At 43.7% G+C, this 17,699-nt stretch overlaps 1 protein-coding gene across 2 annotated transcripts in view; it reads right to left on the bottom strand.

Annotated features, from left to right (window-relative positions):
* KIF1B (kinesin family member 1B) overlaps nucleotides 1-17,699 on the bottom strand; it is a 133,923-nt gene that overhangs the window by 15,599 nt on the left and 100,625 nt on the right. For both annotated transcript variants that reach the window (XM_067567388.1, XM_067567386.1), the window contains 10 exons: nucleotides 17,149-17,311; nucleotides 16,318-16,408; nucleotides 15,635-15,753; nucleotides 14,712-14,767; nucleotides 12,137-12,245; nucleotides 11,409-11,475; nucleotides 9,045-9,129; nucleotides 8,654-8,759; nucleotides 1,752-1,866; nucleotides 1,043-1,176 (listed from right to left, as the gene is read on the bottom strand). In XM_067567388.1, the coding sequence (XP_067423489.1) occupies nucleotides 1,043-1,176; nucleotides 1,752-1,866; nucleotides 8,654-8,759; nucleotides 9,045-9,129; nucleotides 11,409-11,475; nucleotides 12,137-12,245; nucleotides 14,712-14,767; nucleotides 15,635-15,753; nucleotides 16,318-16,408; nucleotides 17,149-17,311 (1,045 nt within the window). The remainder of the gene's footprint in view (nucleotides 1-1,042; nucleotides 1,177-1,751; nucleotides 1,867-8,653; nucleotides 8,760-9,044; nucleotides 9,130-11,408; nucleotides 11,476-12,136; nucleotides 12,246-14,711; nucleotides 14,768-15,634; nucleotides 15,754-16,317; nucleotides 16,409-17,148; nucleotides 17,312-17,699) is intronic.

Raw genomic sequence — 17,699 nt, 5'->3', positions numbered from 1 at the left:
AATGTGACATTTTGTATCGCAATGAGGTCTACAATTTGGTAATGATCTAAGTCTATTATAAAAAGGGTAGGAAGTGCTCGTGGGAGGTGTTGATGGCTACATGAGATAGGTGTCCTGTAGGTCGAGGGAAACAAACCAGACTCCTGGATCTTGGGATGAAATGATGGTAGTTAGTATGACCATTCTGCAGTGCTGTGAAAGGAGATAGGTGTTCAAGTTTCAGACACTGAGGATTGCTCTCCATCCTCTGTCTCTTTTGGGGACTAGGAAATAGTTGGAATAGAACCCTCTTCCAATAACCTTAGGTGGAACCAGTTTGACTGCCCCCAAGACCAAGAAAGATTGGATCTCCTGCCTTAAGAGCTCCTTGTGAGAAGGGTCTCTGAAGAGGGACAGGTAGTGGATGGAATAGCCCCTCAGGAGCTAGGGAGTGCTTCATTAAGAAGAGTGTCAATTTAGCCTCTCTGTCCTTTCTATATCTGAGCAGACCTTGCACTTTGACAGGATGTGGATGTCTCCTAAGCAGTGGAGACATGCAGAGTGCCTTCTACCACAAGGAAAAGACTTGTGGCAGAGCTTAAACCCCAGGGTCTTCATCACAATCCCGAGTGCCAAAGCACTAACTAAAGTCTTGAAAAGGGGATGGGGTGGTGGTGGGGAACCCGTCTGAAAGCACAATGGTGCTAGAATAAATAAAAATAAATAAAAATTGAAAAAATTAAGTAGATAACTAAATAAGAAATTTCACTGTAAGTAAAAAAGGGGGGAAGCTGTAAAACTGACACCAAATGCTCCATCCCGAGCCGTAGGAGGTTGAGAAGGAAAGGAGTGGTGGCAGGTTCACACCTCTCTATATGACTTTGTAGGGCAGCATGAGGCGCTGCTATGCCTGCCAGTGTGGGCCCACCACACAGCACTTACAATCTCCAGTCAAAAGCGCACAAGTGTGCGCACATCCTATGGCGGAGCACCTGCAGGAACATACACTAGAACAACTACACTCTGTTCAACAAAAGCAACTGAAATTGCTTATTAAACTTACGAGTCTGGGGATTTGGAGTAGCCACTGCCAAAGAGATTGCGCAGTGAGCGAGGTGGTGAGATCTTGGCATCTCGTGAGTAGAAGACCATACAAACATCCTTGGTAATCACAGCTGGCTGGATGCAGTGGTCAAGCTAGGACAAAGAAACAAATGGCTGTCAAACACTGAGACCTGGTCTACATTTAATTGGAAATTCGGCGGCAGTCGATGAGTTATGCAAGCTACTCTGCGTAGCTTGCATAACTCCCATCGACTGCTGTGCTTCCCTTCTGTGCGCCGTCTTCACTGCACTGCGCTGACAGAAACCATGTTCCCGTCAACGCAGCACTACGCCACTTGAGTGGGTGGATTTACTGCGTTGACTTCCTGATTGATTGAGCGGGTCTACACTGACCACTCAATTGATCCAGAAAGATCAATCTGACAGAAGAGACTTTGCCGCCGCCAGTATAGACATACCAAGACCAAATGATGTCGGAGGCCTACACCCATACATACGAGAGCATGCGGTTTAACTGTCTTACTAGTGAAATTGTTTGTTCTTCATCACGCTTTTTAAAAAACACATTACTAGATTTCTAGCTAAATCCTCTGACAGAGATCATATTGTATTATGTACAATTTTATCTAGGACATATTTTACCTACTATTCTGGCTGCTTCCTTCCACCCAATTCCAAACACGAGCTGTGGGGCACAGTACACTCACCTCCAGGTATGCAGATAAAGTCATATAGATCTTCTCTCCATAGGGTGTCACTCGATTGAGGAGGAGGGAGTTATGCAAGGAGCTATCCCACACTGCCTCAAAACGATAGAAAGTCCTGAAGAAAGTACAACAAAAGTTTAATAGTAAAAGCATCTCTGTGTCCCCACTGCAAATCAGGGCAAAGTGCCTCCTCCTGGACTCCATCTAATGGTATGTTGGTTAGACAGTAAACACCTGTAGTAAAGCCCCATCTTCACCAATATTTGAACAGAGCTCCAGGTCTTCCTTCCCCACCAGCTTCACTGAAGCATTCAAGACTATCCACCTACATCTAAATTAATTTGGAGTTAAATGTGCCCTGGTTGTTAGGAGATGAAGATTCCTCTAAAAGCCAAGAGGAAGGGGGTTGAGAGATTGTAAAAAAGAAGAGAAAGAAAAACACCATAAAGCCATAGGGGAATTTGGGATGAGAAGACAGAGTTTAAAAATTGATTCAACTCTTTCCAAGTGCCTAGGATATGATTCCAAGACACATGGAAAGATTCTTTCTGTAACTACTGTCCTTAGTCTGAGGTACATTTTGGGGCTGGCACACTCGAACGTACTAAAGTGTGGATCAGGCTCTCAGAACAAAACAGAGAAGAGAAGCCAGGAGAACTAAGCAATACAACACAATAGCTTCTTCAGCCGATCAGAATAACCCAAAGACAGGTTTAAGGCTTTAATTAAGGCAACAAGGATTTCTTCTCCGGTAAGCCTATAAGGAAACAAACTGTTTATTCCCAAACTGTTCTGATGCCCACTCCAGCCTCTCCTTCAGGTGAAGCTTGGCAGACCAACTATGGGCTGAAATAAGAAACACCCACAACTAGGTTTGTGGGAGAAGGGCAGCTGAAGGCTCTCAGGGATCTGTTCTACAGCCCAGTTACAGTGCTAGTTTAGCGTTAAGCTTCCACAAGTCAGATATGAGTCATCATATTGAGTGTGAGTGAACTAAATCATCAGCTCAAGAGCCTGCCATTCCTCTCCTACTCAGGTTCCCACACTGGGGCCATCTATCTCATGCTTTTCAACAGAGATTTAAGCCAACATGGAGTTTCACACAACTCTCTTTAGAAGAAAAATGCTGAGAGGACTCTGGGGAGCAGTGACCTCCATACCCCTTCTAAATCTCATGCTGTGCATAAAGCCTCTTTTGTAATCTCACTTTGATCATCCCCTCCACATTCGAGTGCCCTCTCTCCAAAAAAATTGGTCACTGAGAAGTGGTCTAGATTTTCCAGCCCCTCCACTTCCACACTGTGAATGCAGGCTTCAAGGGAGAGCTATACACGTGTTATGAACCTAGTCAAGTTTCATGCTATAAACCAGCTCCACTGCAAAGAGCTCCTGTGTGAGTGCTCAGAGCTACTCCAAAAAGATGAGAAAAGAAACCAGAAGCAAAATCTAAAGAGAAAACAAAATAAAGAAACAGACAAAAAAAGGCAGGACAAGAAACAGCTTGAGAGCAGAAAGGGCAGAGACAAGAGTGCCAATCTTAAAACTAGTATCTCATAAATTCCCCCTCTCCCTAGATGGATTACATAGGTCAGCAGAGCTCATAAAGGGGATTCAGTAGCCATACAATCAGCTAATCCAATTCAGTGTTGCTAAACACCATTACATTCCGACTATCTTTACAAAAATATGCTACCTGGGCTGCCTTAACTGAAGGAAGAAAAAGTGCCACAGAGGAGCCTCATGCCAGTGGAGCAGGCACTGAGGGCTAGAGAAGTAGAGAACTGAGAGGCGCTACAATGTAAGGGGACCTCACTTCTCAGCCAGGACAGGAGATCAGGGACAGAAAGCAGCTTGTTTTCTAATTCTTTACAGAGCTGCGTTAATTGAACCCTTGTATTTTAATCCGTTGTCCCATCCCTGTTTTGATGGAGACTTTTACCCTTCGGCCACAGAAGCGCAACTCTTCAGAGCCAAAGGGTACGTATACACTGACGGCGGCAAAGTTGCCGCCGTCAGATCAACCTATCTGGATCGATTGAGTGATCAGTGAAGACCCGTTCAATCAAGCCAGAAGTCACCAGAAGTCAATGAAGTAAAACCACCCTCTCAAGTGGCGTAGCGCTGCATTGATTGGAACGTGGTTCCCGTCAGCGCAGTGCAATGAAGACACTGCGCAGAAGGGAAGCACAGCAGTTGATGGGAGTTACGCAAGCTACTCTGCGTGGCTTGCATAACTCCCGTCAACTGCCACTGAATCGCCAGGTAAGTGCAGACCAGGACAAAGTATGTGCTGCTCTGGATTGTCTGGCAGAGAAAATCCAGATTCGATCTTCCATATCCATATTCTACTGCTCTTACCCCTCACTTCTCAGCTGAAAGTGCTGCATGGTGACTACTGCACTCAGCTTGGTGTAGAGTGTCTTCCTACTGGGTCTTGGAATGCTCAGTTATTCTGAGGTTCATATAAAGTCTAAAGAGTTGGTGCCAAACATGCAATCCATATTAATGCATTTAGACAGCATGCACTAATCAGTGCTATGGTCAGTCAGTGCCTTGCCCCAGAGGAGAATTATAAAGACATAGTAGAGACGGTGTGTACCTCTGTCTAGCAAAGGTGAATTTTCCTGTTCATGAAAGTGGCAGATATAGCATTGATAGAAGAGGGCACAGTGCAGGCAAAGTGCTACTCAATCAGCAGCTGCAATAGTTCCTCTTCCATGTGAGACAAGAATCACTTCTGAATATGGAATATCAAGTCCACGCTCAGTTTGTCATGGGAGTAAAAACAGGGACTGGATTGAGTTCACTAAACTCCTCAGGCTGAGAACACAAATGTAAACCAGATCTCCAGAGATGAACAAGTGCACTGAAACTCCCACACAAGCTTTGCTTTCTGTGCTATTCAACATGACTACTTCCACAGCTTTAATAAGACCCTGAGAATAGAGATGGGAATAATCTTTGTTCAACAGTGGAAAGCTAAACTGGAAATGTGGGTGAACAAGTCAGTACAATTCCATTCACCAAGTGAAAGTGAGACTTCAACAGTTACACTACTCGATTTGTTCTTGTCATGGGATTAATACATATAAGCCTACCTCATCCAAACCAGACCTTGCTAAAACAGATATGGAAACAGACAAACAAAAACTCAGTGTGCAAACCTCCTGTGCTTTCAATACAGCCAGCAGATTACAAGTGTTACCTGGGAGTGAGGGGAATGCAGAACAAGGCAAAGCGAGTAAGGAGGTTGGAGCCGAGATGGGATTCCAAATCTTATTTAGGTTCTTTTTTAAAGTGAACTTTAGTGTTAGTGAAAGGTGGTTCTTTGTCTAAACAGGCAGAACATAGGCAGTGGCAGTGCAAGTTCTCCCACACTGCTCAGCCAGCATGCCTTGGCGATGAACTGGAGAAGCACTTTTGAGAAGGAAGACTAGTCCATGTGTCCTTTCAATTCTTGGCTTCTCAGCCACTAGGCAAGCTAATTAATAACCACTGCAATGATTGTTTTGGGATGCAACACCGAATTTAATGCCATTAAACAGTCACTTGATGGCAACAGGCTTTGTTCACTGTCATCTTGGGCTGGATTTGAACCAATAATCTCACCATTCAATCCCAGTCTTGGGACTTCCAATGTGGCAAATATGTTACACGTAGTCAAGAGATACTAAATGCTGGACATGTTTGGTATAGGGCAGTGTTTCACAATTGGGGTTCCGCGGGAACACTGTTAGGGTTCCGTGGGAACACTGTGGGAAAGTGACATCGCGCCGCCGAGAGCAGCTGTTCTCCGCGCTGCCGAAAAAGGGAAGATGTCCCGGGTTTTTTGGCGGAGGGTACCGAGTATGAGTGTAATTTCCTCACGGAGCCTAAAGGGTTCCGCGGGGAAATTTAATTGAGAAACGCTGGTATAGGGCGGAGAAGGGGAGGAGGATTATGTTCTGCTGATACCTTTGAAAGAATGAAGCAAGGACCAATGTAAGCTGTTTCTGTTGAACAATGAAGGAAATTTGTCTTCATGTGTTCACCTACTGAACTGTACATGGATAAATTCACAGCACACAAGGGAGGAGGAAATGCGCCACTCCCAAAAAAAGCCAAGAGGTTTGCTGACAAAATCCACTAAAAACTAAAAGGGAAATGGCAGCAACACAAGTGAGACATAAAGCATTCTATTCCACAAGAAGCTTTATGGGCAAAGGAAGCAAACAGAAAATACCTAGGCATATCCTTATCAAGAAAGAGCCTGTAAAAACATAGAAAGAGCTTTTGTTAGTGCAGCAAAGGCAGAACAGAAAAGCAACAGCTGAAAGGAGGAGAACAAGCAGACAAAAAACAGCAACCAGAAAACAAATCTACAGATGGTGAGCAAACAGAACACATACCCCGACTGTGGCATTTACCTACCCACCCAGAAACCAAACCCTGGCAAAGAGATATGTACCAACTACACAAAAATGACATCTGACCCCTCATTCACCCCATCTTATCCCACTTCCAAGAAACTTTTCAGATAGAGATTTTGGGGACCATAATGCAATTTATTTGTTAATAAGAGGCAAGGAGGGAGGAGAGATGCGCTCTTCCTACTGCAAATCCAATAGGATCAGATGGGAGTGCAGCAACTGTTCCCTCCCAGTCCAGTTATGCTGACAGATCAATGCCAAGATGCTAAAAATTAAATCACATTAAAATCTACAAAAACTATCAATTGGGTTATATGTCTCCCTCCCTCCATCAGAGCTATGAAATTATTTGAATGTCTCTTTCCATCTCTCCTGAAGCACTGTTCCCTTCTGAATGATAGCTGCATGTTCTAAAGCTTTCCAAATCTGCACATTCCTAATCATGCTCATTGCCACCTGTTTTTAGGTAATAGTATAAATACCTAGGCTGGCTACCAGGGGAATTTAGAGACTTATTCTATGACCATCTTAAAGAGAGAATTCAGTGGTGAACATTAGGAGCAGGTGTGTAGCAGTAAGTGTCAGCTCTCACACAGCAATTTTTCTATTCCAGGGTGCCTTTCATATTTCCTACAAGATAAGGGATAAAATCTCTATGTAAGCCATATTTCTTCTCCCCACTTCCCTCCTCCTTTATAGAAAGTGTTTACTCCTCTCAACCCAGAGAAAGTTACTCAAAGTTTTGGAGTTTTACTTTCACCTCGCAAGAGATGAGACATCAGGGGGTAAATAGCCAAAATACTACCACCATAGTTATAAAAATTCAGTACTCATTTGCTGACACTAGGGGACAGCACCAGACCCAGTTGGTGACAACACAGTCATGAATTCAAGCATTACATATCCAGAGGGGTAGCCGTGTTAGTCTGTATACAGACAAAACAACGAGAGTTCTGTGGCACTTTAAAGACTAAAAAATTTAATTTTTGTAGGCATAAGCTTTCGTGAGACTCAGCTCACTTTGTCAGATGCAGAGGTAGAACGATACAGTAAATAGGAAACAGATATACAAGTGCATAGAGAACAATGGGGGAGGTGGATGAACTGGGTTTAAACAGAGATTTGGAATGGCTCTCTCATTACAAGAGATAAATTGCTTTACTCACCCATTCTCACCTCCTACTCAATGACTGTCATTAGCCCTCAAGTACCCGGCTTTCATCCACCTCCTCCATTGTTCTCTATGCACTTATATATCTATGTTTCCTATTTACTGTATCATTCTACCTCTGCATCTGACGAAGTGAGCTGAGTCTCACGAAAGCTTATGCTTACAAAAATTAAATTTGTTAGTCTTTAAAGTGCCACAGAACTCTCATTGTTTAAGCATTACATATGCATTCTCAAGTACAAGTCTCTAACAGAGGAGAAAGTCAGGAGTCATCTGGAATTACTTTCTCCAGGTAGACTACTGAAAACTGAAGGCAGGCAGGCAGCAAATCATGTCCATCCCTTTAAAATCTGATGCAGAATCTGATTTTTCAGGAAGGTTTGTGTTTTCCTCCTGATTTCCCAGTTGATAGAAATACAGGGAGATTCAGTGACTTGGTTGATGTCCTTCCTGAAGGGGAGAGGCTCTTCCCACAATGGAGCATTCTGCTTCACAGTCCTTTGTTGCAGACCCTGAAGCACAGGACTATACATCTAATGAAATCTCATTAACAGTGCAGCCCACTGAGCAGATACCCTCAGCCACAAATCCTCCTGGGAAGGACTGCCCAGTCCCACAATGAAGAATATTCACTTGGGGTAGATACCTCTCTCCCAGAAAAGTGATGCTCAGGGCAACTATTAGGAGAGTTAGATCCTCACTGGATGTAAGAATGAAAACTGCAGGTCTCCATAGCTCCTATGGAGCACTGATTAAAAGCTATTCTGATTTTACAATACACAAGCACATTACAGGAGCCAATCTGTGACACTTGCATAAATCCACTTCCCCCCGTGATTCACTGGTGGCACTAAAAAGCAGACTAAGACTGAGTTTATCAGAGCAGGAATAACGTTTTAACACAACTGGCTTTGTTAGATCATTGTGTGCTTGTTCCCATTGTAATGTAGGTGTGAGCATGGCTGCTTGGTTCACCCCGGGACTGTCCTTGTATTTTAATGCTGTGTTTTAATTTCAATTTTTCAAATCCTGGGTGGAATGCTGGTGCTCCTTTAAGCTTCCACACTCTTCTTTCATCCTCCCGTCATGGTGCTTATAAATGGAGAGGAGTCAACTGGAGCATTAAAAGATCGTTCATGCTGGGCATTGGACTAGATAAAGGTCTAACAGGATGCTAAATGTCAACATGCACTTTTTAATCATATTAATTGTATCTGTATGTCTAGAATTTCACATTTAAAGCATGAACATTTCCAGTCTCTCCAACACATGCCCAAAGGCATGACTGCAAATAGCCCTGGAACCACTTTACATCTGAATACCTGTTGGAGCTGTGAGAAGACTTCAGGTACTTTGCAGAGATTATATTCAAAGACAGAATGGCATCCACAGCAGCTTCATCTACTTCTGCTTTGTTTCTGATGCGTCCTGAAAAGAAATGCATTTCAGTACCAATTACACCTAATCTGAAAGACTCTGAGAAGGAATTCTTATTAACCAAAATGCCATTTTATAGTAGGGGTTTAGACCTATAGCTATAACACCACCTCAAGCCATGAGTTTTTCCTCTGGATCCTCTTCAACAGGTGACACTACCCCATCTCTATTCAATAACTCATGATGAGGATGGGAGGAACAACTGGGAAGAGAATTCACAGGTCTGCATGTTTTCCTTCCCTCCATATGGTACCACACAACCAGGAGATAACTCACCGACAACCAGCTCTCGCACATCTTTCCAGTGCAATTCACTGCCTCTCTCATGGATAATGGTGACAGTGATCCTACGCTGGATTCCCTGGTGGAGTTCAAAAGGCACAGTTTAGACTTGAGTCTTTTAAAAAAAAAAAAAATAATAATCATCACCCCCATTAAGTTGTTTTCATGCAGAAACCATGGCTGAGACATGAACATGTAAATCCTGCCTGTCAGCAGTCTCATAAAGGGAAAAACTTCCATGCCCTTCTGGGTACTGAATATAAACTAAGGCCCAGTCTACACTTAGCCAGCAGTTTGGCAGCAGTTGCCAGGAGTTACGCAAGCTACGCAGAGTAGCTTGCATAACTCCCATCAACAGCTGTATTTCTGTTCTGCGTAATGTCTTCACTGCACTGTGTCACTTGAGGAAGCCGTTTATTAACGTCGACTTCCTGATCGATTGAGCGAGTCTACACTGACCGCTCAATCAATCCAGATAGGTCGATCTGACAGAGGTGACTTTGCCGCAGTTAGTGTAGGCAGAGCCTAACACAGATTACAGAGCAGAACTCATGCTATTCTCTCTGCATACCACAAGGAGTATATTTCACCCAAAATACCCCTAGATCTGTCTCAACATCCAGGGAAGGTACATGAACCTTCAGAGTATACAGGAGTCAGTCTCACAAATCCTAGGAAATAATCAGATCTGTGCACATAATGTTTTGTATATTTATTCTTGATATGGCACTGGCATTCTGGTACTATGCTTCCTCAGAGCTCCAGTGGTTCCCATCTCTGGCCACAGAGTCGTCTTAGAGCAGGAATGGTGAAATGACTTGGACCTCTTTTTGCTGGGAATTCCCAATGGGGATCTGCCCCAAAAGAGATACTCCCTTCTCTCCAAAGACCTGATTTTTTGGTCTGATCTGATCTGAGCCCACAGCTGGGACAGTTTCCAAGACAGGGCCTGGGAGCCAATGGATTTAGAATTTATAGGGGCACTTCTGGACTAAGGTGGAATTTGTCAAAGGGGGCTCCCTTTCCAGATCAGAGGCAGGTTGCATGGAGCAGCCTAGCAAAGAGGGCTTAAGGCATACCTCTCACCTTCCAAGTCCTTTTAAAAATGATGGACCTGAAGAGCATTTGTTGGGGAGATGACCCTCCTCAAGACAAAAAAGGCATCTGATGTGCCCAGCATTACTGGGTATCACTGCTTCAAAAGAGGGACAATGCTTAAAGCCCAGCTACCAGGAAGAATTTCACAACAAAAAATGACAGTCAAATAAGGTAAGTAAACATCCTAAGCATGCTAATGGAAAACCATCCTAACTAAACTGTCACTAACACACAAATATCTTCACATTGTCTTTGGAAGAGTGCATCAAGATGCAGACAATGCTGAGCTCCATCTCGCAGCCAGGGGCAGTGAGGAAGAACTAAGTGCACCACTCTTTATGCCCTTGGTATGGAGCACGTGCAGCCCCAGAGGATCATACAAGACAAAAGATTCCAATCTTAAGTGTGGGAGCACTAGGAGGGAAATATATATACACTAAACACTCAAAAAAGCAGATTTTAGAAGCCAAAACAGCCTACCCACCACAGACCTAAGCCTGGTGTTTCTCTGCGGCATGGGGCACAGGTCACTTGCAGGTTTAAACTAGGGTAAATGGTGAATTCTCTATAACTTGAAGTCTTTAAACCATGATTTGAGAACTTCAGTAACTCAGCCAAAGGTAACACAGCAGTGGTTCGCATACCCCTGGGGGTAGGAAGAGGTCTTCCAGGGGGTTCATCAACTCATCTAGGTACTTGCCTAGTTTTACAAGCACTAGTAAAAAGTTAATACAAACTAAAATTTCATACAACAATTTGTTTATACTTCTCTATATACTATATGTAAATACAATATTTATATTCCAATCAATTTATAGTTATATGACAAAAATGAGAAAGTAAGCAATTTTTCAGTAATAGTATGGTGTGACTTTTTGTATTTTTATATCTGATTTTGTAAGCAAATAGTTTTTAAGTGAGGTGAAACATGGGGTACAAAAGACAAATCAGACTCCTGAAAGGGGTACAGTCTGAAAAGGTTGAGAGCCGCTGTATTACAGGAGTGGTTGGGTGAGGTTCTGCAGACTGCAATATGCAGGAAGTCAGTCTAGATGATCATGATGGTCCCTTAAAGTCTATAAAGGTATGAACAGAGATGACTGACCCAAGAGCTATATATTGTAAGACAAGCAGGCAGGTATGTGATAAGAGAGAACTGGAAGATCAAATGGATGTGAAATTCAGTAAGTGAGACATCTGCCCGCTACACAGAAAAACAGATAGATATTTTAGCTGCCCCCTTCCAGCTTCCGTTAATACCTGGTGAAGCAAGAACGTCCCCTGGCAGGGTAGGCCTCCAGTGTGGTCAACAATAGCAGGGATGTATCTGTGTGAAACATCAGAATGAACATCCTTGGTTAGAGAAGGTGTATTTACAGAGCAGGCAGTGGGACGCTAAATAATGCTACTGCATTGCTCTACCACTAACACACTCTCTTCTATATAAAACCCTAATAAAAATAAGGCTGCTTCCACTGACTCCCACATCAGCCTCTCAGACTTCTGAACATCATTAAATACCACATCAACATTAACATCCCTTTGTAAAACCGCAGAATGACCCTACAATATAGTTTCCAAAGGTCTGTCAGGGAACTCCCTCTATGTAGCAGGGTTAAACTCAATATAGTGCTTGTTGGACTGAGCTCTGGAGATTGGAGTCTCTATTCAACAAGAGATCAGGTGCCACATGATCTGCAGCAGTGCGAGCTTTCCCTGCGCACTCTCTGCCAAAGTACCCAGCTGCTGTTTCTTCAACCCTTGGCCACTCTGATGAGACTGAACAATGGGGTCAGCTAATGCCAGTGGTATTGCTAATACCCCTTCACTGGGAACCGGATTGAGACCAGTTGATTCTACACAAAACCAGGCATCTTACAGATGACAATAGCTAACATTATCAAACTGGGCTGATCAGATGAAGGGATTCACTCCCACAAGCCATTTTCCCTCTTTATATAAAAGAAAGATAAGAAAGTTGAACTCACTCTCCTGTTGGCTCCAGCTCGCTGATCTCAAACCAGACAAGGAGGTCATATTTGCTCATGCTCTGGCCCAGGTTAGTTTTGCTCAGAGTGTTTAGCTTTGTGGCTGGCACTTAAAGAAGACAAAAATTGTTTACACAAACTGCACACAGGTAATGCTATTTCACAATGTCATTTCAGTGCAGCCTGTCACATTCAAGCAGTGTAATATCTCTGAGTATGTGCAGGTAAGATGGCAAAGACACCTGCTGTCAAAAAGCCAGGAAGGAAAATTTGGTCACAGGCTTATCTATGGAACCAAGGAGTCTCATTTTAAACCCATAGTGCTCCCCCAATCCAATTGACTTTACAAGCAGTTAGATGACTGACTGGCAATCATGAAGCACTATTTGTTTGAGAGATTTCACTACTCTAGCAAGAGAACTGAGAAAAAGATTACTAAATCCCCTATTCGTAAATACAAGAAAGGTTAATCCTTCCACCACCCCTCATACCACTCAATTGGTCATACGCCAGATCTGAAAGATAGGTGGTCATCACCTAGTGCAGTAAGGGACATGTTTTACATCATCTGCAGAGGTTGAAGCAAACCTGATCCCATAAGGCAGGGGTGGGGAACGTCCGGTCCGTGGGCCGTATCATTTGGTCCGGCCCGCAAAATTATTTGGTCTGGCCCTGGCGGTGAATTTGGCGGCGGCGCGGTTTCACGGCGGCGGGGTTCCATTTTGGGGGGGGGGGGGGAGGGAGGGAGGGGGAGAGAGAGTGCCTGCCGTCGAAACCCTGCCGCCGTTTGCCCCATTCCTGCCTTCACCTCTCTTCACTTTCATAATGGCTCAATTAAAACCCACTCATGAGACACAGAAATCCAATGGTACAGCTGGCACTTAATCAGTGAGGTGCCTGCGTGCACACACGAGATAGTTAATCTCTCTTTCAGAAGATGCAGTTTGAATTTGATCTTTGCTCCTTGTTCAAGTAACTGAGAATAGTTAACACAAAGGCACAGACAGACTTTACTACAAGAATGAAAGAGGTACACAATGCCAAGACTATCATGCTAGGCAGTGAGCTCCCGTGACATCACTCACTCTCCCTCATTCATACCTTAAATAGTTGACCTCACCCTCTTACACCCCCACCATAACAACAGCTGCAGCTGTGCTCATAGCACCCATGAGCTCATGACAGCTAGACTTGGAGCTGATGATGCTAGTCAGAAGGAAGGTCAAGGACATAAACCACTGAAGAATGGTGCCAAGCAGAGGAATTCAGCTGCACCAGAAAAGAAAACCCAACATACTAAGTCAGGTTTAAAAGTTTATATGCAGGCCTGTTCTAAAACTTTTCAGGGCTGGGTCAGCAAGATACACATTTGGTCTACTTCAACCCAAACAGCTGGCTTTCAGGTAGGGGGGAAAAATGATGCTAGGTAACAGGTAAGCAAAAGTGAGAATTGTAACAGAACCTCAAAAGAAAATACCCTCCACCCCTTTATTTTAACTTGTTACATAATACGCTGGCACCTTGCATCCAAAGATGCCAAAGCACTTTACAAAGGGCAAGGGGTAAATATTCCGATTTTACAGATGGGACAACTGAGGCAAAAAAAAGTTAGGTGACAAGCATAAAAGTCAGTGGCAGAGCTGGAATGGCCACACAAATTCAAATTCCCCATACTCTGCTCTGAACACTAAATGTTGCTGATTCTAAATGCTTCATCACTCCACAGCCACCACAGAACCCACAGTAGTTGCTGGCACTCAGCAAACCCCAGGGTAAAAACTGTTTTGGGGTCAGGGTTAAGGGCTATTTCTACATCTACCATAGATCGAATTTGACTACTAACCATCTCTTTTGGGAACCCGCTCGCTTTGACAGCTGGGAACAGGCAGAAAAAGAAAAGGTGGCAGCTGGTCAGCCCCATCCTGGAAAGTAGCCACGGCCGAGGATGCAAGCACGTTGGCGTGCTCAGACAGTGTGTTCAGCACATGCACATTTATATAGCCAGACATGAGATACCTAATCAACTCAATTTTTCTCTCATGGTCTGAAAAGGGAATGGAGAACAAAAAAGGGGGCGGTGGAGACAAGCAGGTGATGGGAAGAAGGGAAAGGAGATAAAAGGACAGAGGGGAGAAAAGAAAAGAAGAGTTCAACATGCACAATTAAATTAAAGAAAACTGAGGGGTCATTTCAGCAAGGTTGGCATGGTGCATGAAAGTGTAAGCAACGTTAAAAGAGCAGAGCAGAGCGATTATGGATAAGCAAAGTCAGTCAGGTATTCAGTAACCACCCTGAGGAGAGTGGCTGCATAGCCAGGTCTAGTGTTATGTGCTGAATATTTCATGGATGCAACTCTCTCCCTGACTGCCCCAAGAAACACTTTTGCTTTGAGATGAGGTTGAACAGAACAGCTGGGAAGGAGCACAGCCAGAGAGGATGTTCCAATGCCCTTTGCACAGCACATTCATTTGATTTTGCTATTTCAAATGACTGAGGTTCTGAATATTTCACAATCCTAGTTCTAAGTGATGAGTTTACAGACACAGACATATACACGAAATAAGTTTGTTCTCACCTGGCTTCGAGAGCGGCATGGGAGGTGGAAAGAATCGTCGGGATGGCTGCGGAGGGCTGCAGAGAAAGGAGAGTAGTTACTTCTCCTGGTGATTCCCACCTGTTTCTCACCCAGGAATCTTTGAGCATGCTACAGAAGACAATGTGCCTCACAATCCTATGAGGCAGGTACATATAACCTCCATTCCACAAATAAGGAAACAAGTACAGACATGCCCAGTGTCACATGGGAAACGTCTGGAACATACATAGCCCAGGATTCATTGCCCTGCTCAGACTAACACACAGTTACCCCCTCTCCCATTCCAGCTCAGTTTTGCACAGCTTCAAGTGAAAATGGATTATTCTGGAATATTTCCAACTGCCCTTTCCCTCGTCTCTACTCAAGCGAAAGCAGTGAGAGATGCATTTCCTGAAAATGGGTTGATACTAGGATACAAACTTCTGCTGGTTTTTCCCTTTATCACCAACATGTGGTTCCTCTTTGCAGGTAGTCTCCAGCAATCCAAGCCAAATCTACAAATCCATTCATCATCCTCTCCCCTCACACAAAAGAGCAGGAGGACTAGGAAGCCTTTCCCTGACTCAGAACATTTAAGGTGCTCACCAGAAGTGGCAGGTGTGCTTCTGGAAGTTATGAGGAGTTTGAAGCAAGTTTCTTATTGCACAGGGATCTGTTGGCTTTAAATATTCTTATCAACTGTGCATTATGCAGGAGATGGAAGAACTGTCACTTGTCTAGTATTAGGATTTGCTTAGGGCACACTTGGGACTAATTTTAAGTAGCAAGATTTCCACGTGAGACATGGAATTCAGGAAGCAAAGGGACAGGGGGTGTGGCAGCTACTTTCCCCTTCAGGATTTCTTCCTTCTGCTGAAAAGCGTGAGTGAGGACAACACTTGTACTGCTGAACTGGTCAATACCTGTTGAGATCCTGTCCCTGTAGATGGAGAGGGTGCTGCTGATAGTGCCCAAAGACTTCAAATACAATAGGCTTGGCTTTGATGTACTCCACAAAAGATTCTGTCACTTCCACAGCAATCTAGCAAAGAAGGTAAGGAAAGAGTCAAGTCAGAGATAAAATGAAAACCTTACACTTGCCAAGACTAGAGACCAGGGTTTTACATTTCTTCTTCCTCCTTAGTAGGAAGCTATTTGTAACAAGATGGTTACACTACTTGTAAGGACACACTATCAATTTGGAAGCCTGAATATGGCTTTTCACTTTTACACTTTCTATTCCCCTCTAATGCAAACTCTAGAGCTGTTTTTATTGCACTTCCCAATGTTCTGATGGGTGACATGGAAGCTTAATTAATTCAAAATGAAGAAGGGAAGGGAGAAGAGTCAAATAGGCTCTACACACTTTCTTAAATGCTTTGTAATTCACTACTGGTCACTATGCTCTCAACAAAGGATCACATCACTCATTTGATCACACCCCCGCTATTGTTTATTCATCGGGACCCCCACATCCCTTTCCTGCACATGCCTCACTGACGAGGCTGACAGGAAGGCTACAAGCATTCCCCAGCACTGAAATCAAGCTAAACAGCATATATCACGGACACTCACTTTTCACACAGGGTCATTACACTTCACTTACATTCTGGACATGATAAAACCCAAGAGGACTCCCCCGGCCATTGTTTTTGAGAGGTTCAGTAGAGAAAGCCTCATCATGTCGATGTAAAAAACTAAAATAAACCAAAACAGATCAGATTAGAGAAACCTGCTCAGCTATGAGTTCCAACCCTTAGAGAAATCTGTATCTCTCTGCTCTGCTGCTCACCTTTTAGGCATCAACCAATCCTATTTTAGACCACTTTGGGGACCCCCCCTACTGTTTTCTTGGTTTGTATGTTTGCTACTTGCCCTTTTCATCCTTATTCTTTGAAATTTAAATGGGAACAGAGCTCTCATTTGAGAACCGCTGAATTTGCCCTAATGCCAGACCATTTGATTCAAGGTGGGTGTATGTATGGGCTGATTTTAATTTTTAAAGTTATACATTGGTATCATTATGTAGTGCTTAAATGCCTATTAAATTGCCACTTATAAATGTACTAAATATAAACTAATTTACTGGGTATTACGACTTTACACTTCTATAGCACTTTTCGTTAAAGGACCTCAAAGACTCTTCTGCAAAAAACCTTGGGATGTCTAGGACAAGAGGCATTGGATGTGTGGCTTTTATTCATAGCTGATTCTTATCCCCTTTACTCCCCAATGCCATGTTCACACAGAACAGATGTTTGTTTAGGGCAGGTGATCTGATGGCTGCATGGACTTCTGACTCCTCTCTGGCAGGACACTGCCACAACTCCTAAAAATCGCTCCAGTTTTATCTCCATTTGCCCAGTATCAAGCATTAGTTACTCCTCTTCACTGAAAAATTCTTCCCCACCCTGCACTACCAAGAAGAAATTCTTACTTGAACTGACAGAAGATATCTGCATATTCTGGGAGGATGCCACTGGCCTGCAGCACTGTCACACGGAAGGTGAACACACTACCCAGTTTCAGGTGGTCGCCAACCTCCTCGGTAAACCCTTCCATCACCATCTTCCCATCCAGCAAAGTGCCTGACTTAAGTTCTTAAAGAGACACAAAGACCTCCTGTTAAATATTTAGATTTACTACATCTACAAACACCCAACCCAGCAAAGGTGGAATTTAGTCCCCCACCTCCCTGTTCTCCTGTAGTTTATCTACAAAAGGATTTTTCAAAGCCTTCATTCACAATACATGCAGCTTCAATAGTGGTAGCACTGATGAAAACTGTAGGGTAGACAAGGCTCAAGTGTTTATTCCAATGTGTCTAACAACTGAACAGGGTTAAGTAACAGTGGCATGACTTCTGAGCCCCGTCTACACAATAGCCATCACCAAGGCCCTACCAAGCCGCACCTGAAAAATTAATGATAAAAAAATCCTGGTGTAGAAAAGACACAGCCCTCTCAAAGGAAGCAGTGGTCTCAACAA

The sequence above is a fragment of the Emydura macquarii genome, unplaced genomic scaffold, assembly GCF_026122565.2.
Source record: "Emydura macquarii macquarii isolate MOO-44397 ecotype Brisbane River unplaced genomic scaffold, CSIRO-AGI_Emac_v2 contig_2768, whole genome shotgun sequence".
Classification (NCBI taxonomy): domain Eukaryota; kingdom Metazoa; phylum Chordata; order Testudines; family Chelidae; genus Emydura; species Emydura macquarii.
This window is presented reverse-complemented; position numbering and strand designations above follow the sequence as displayed.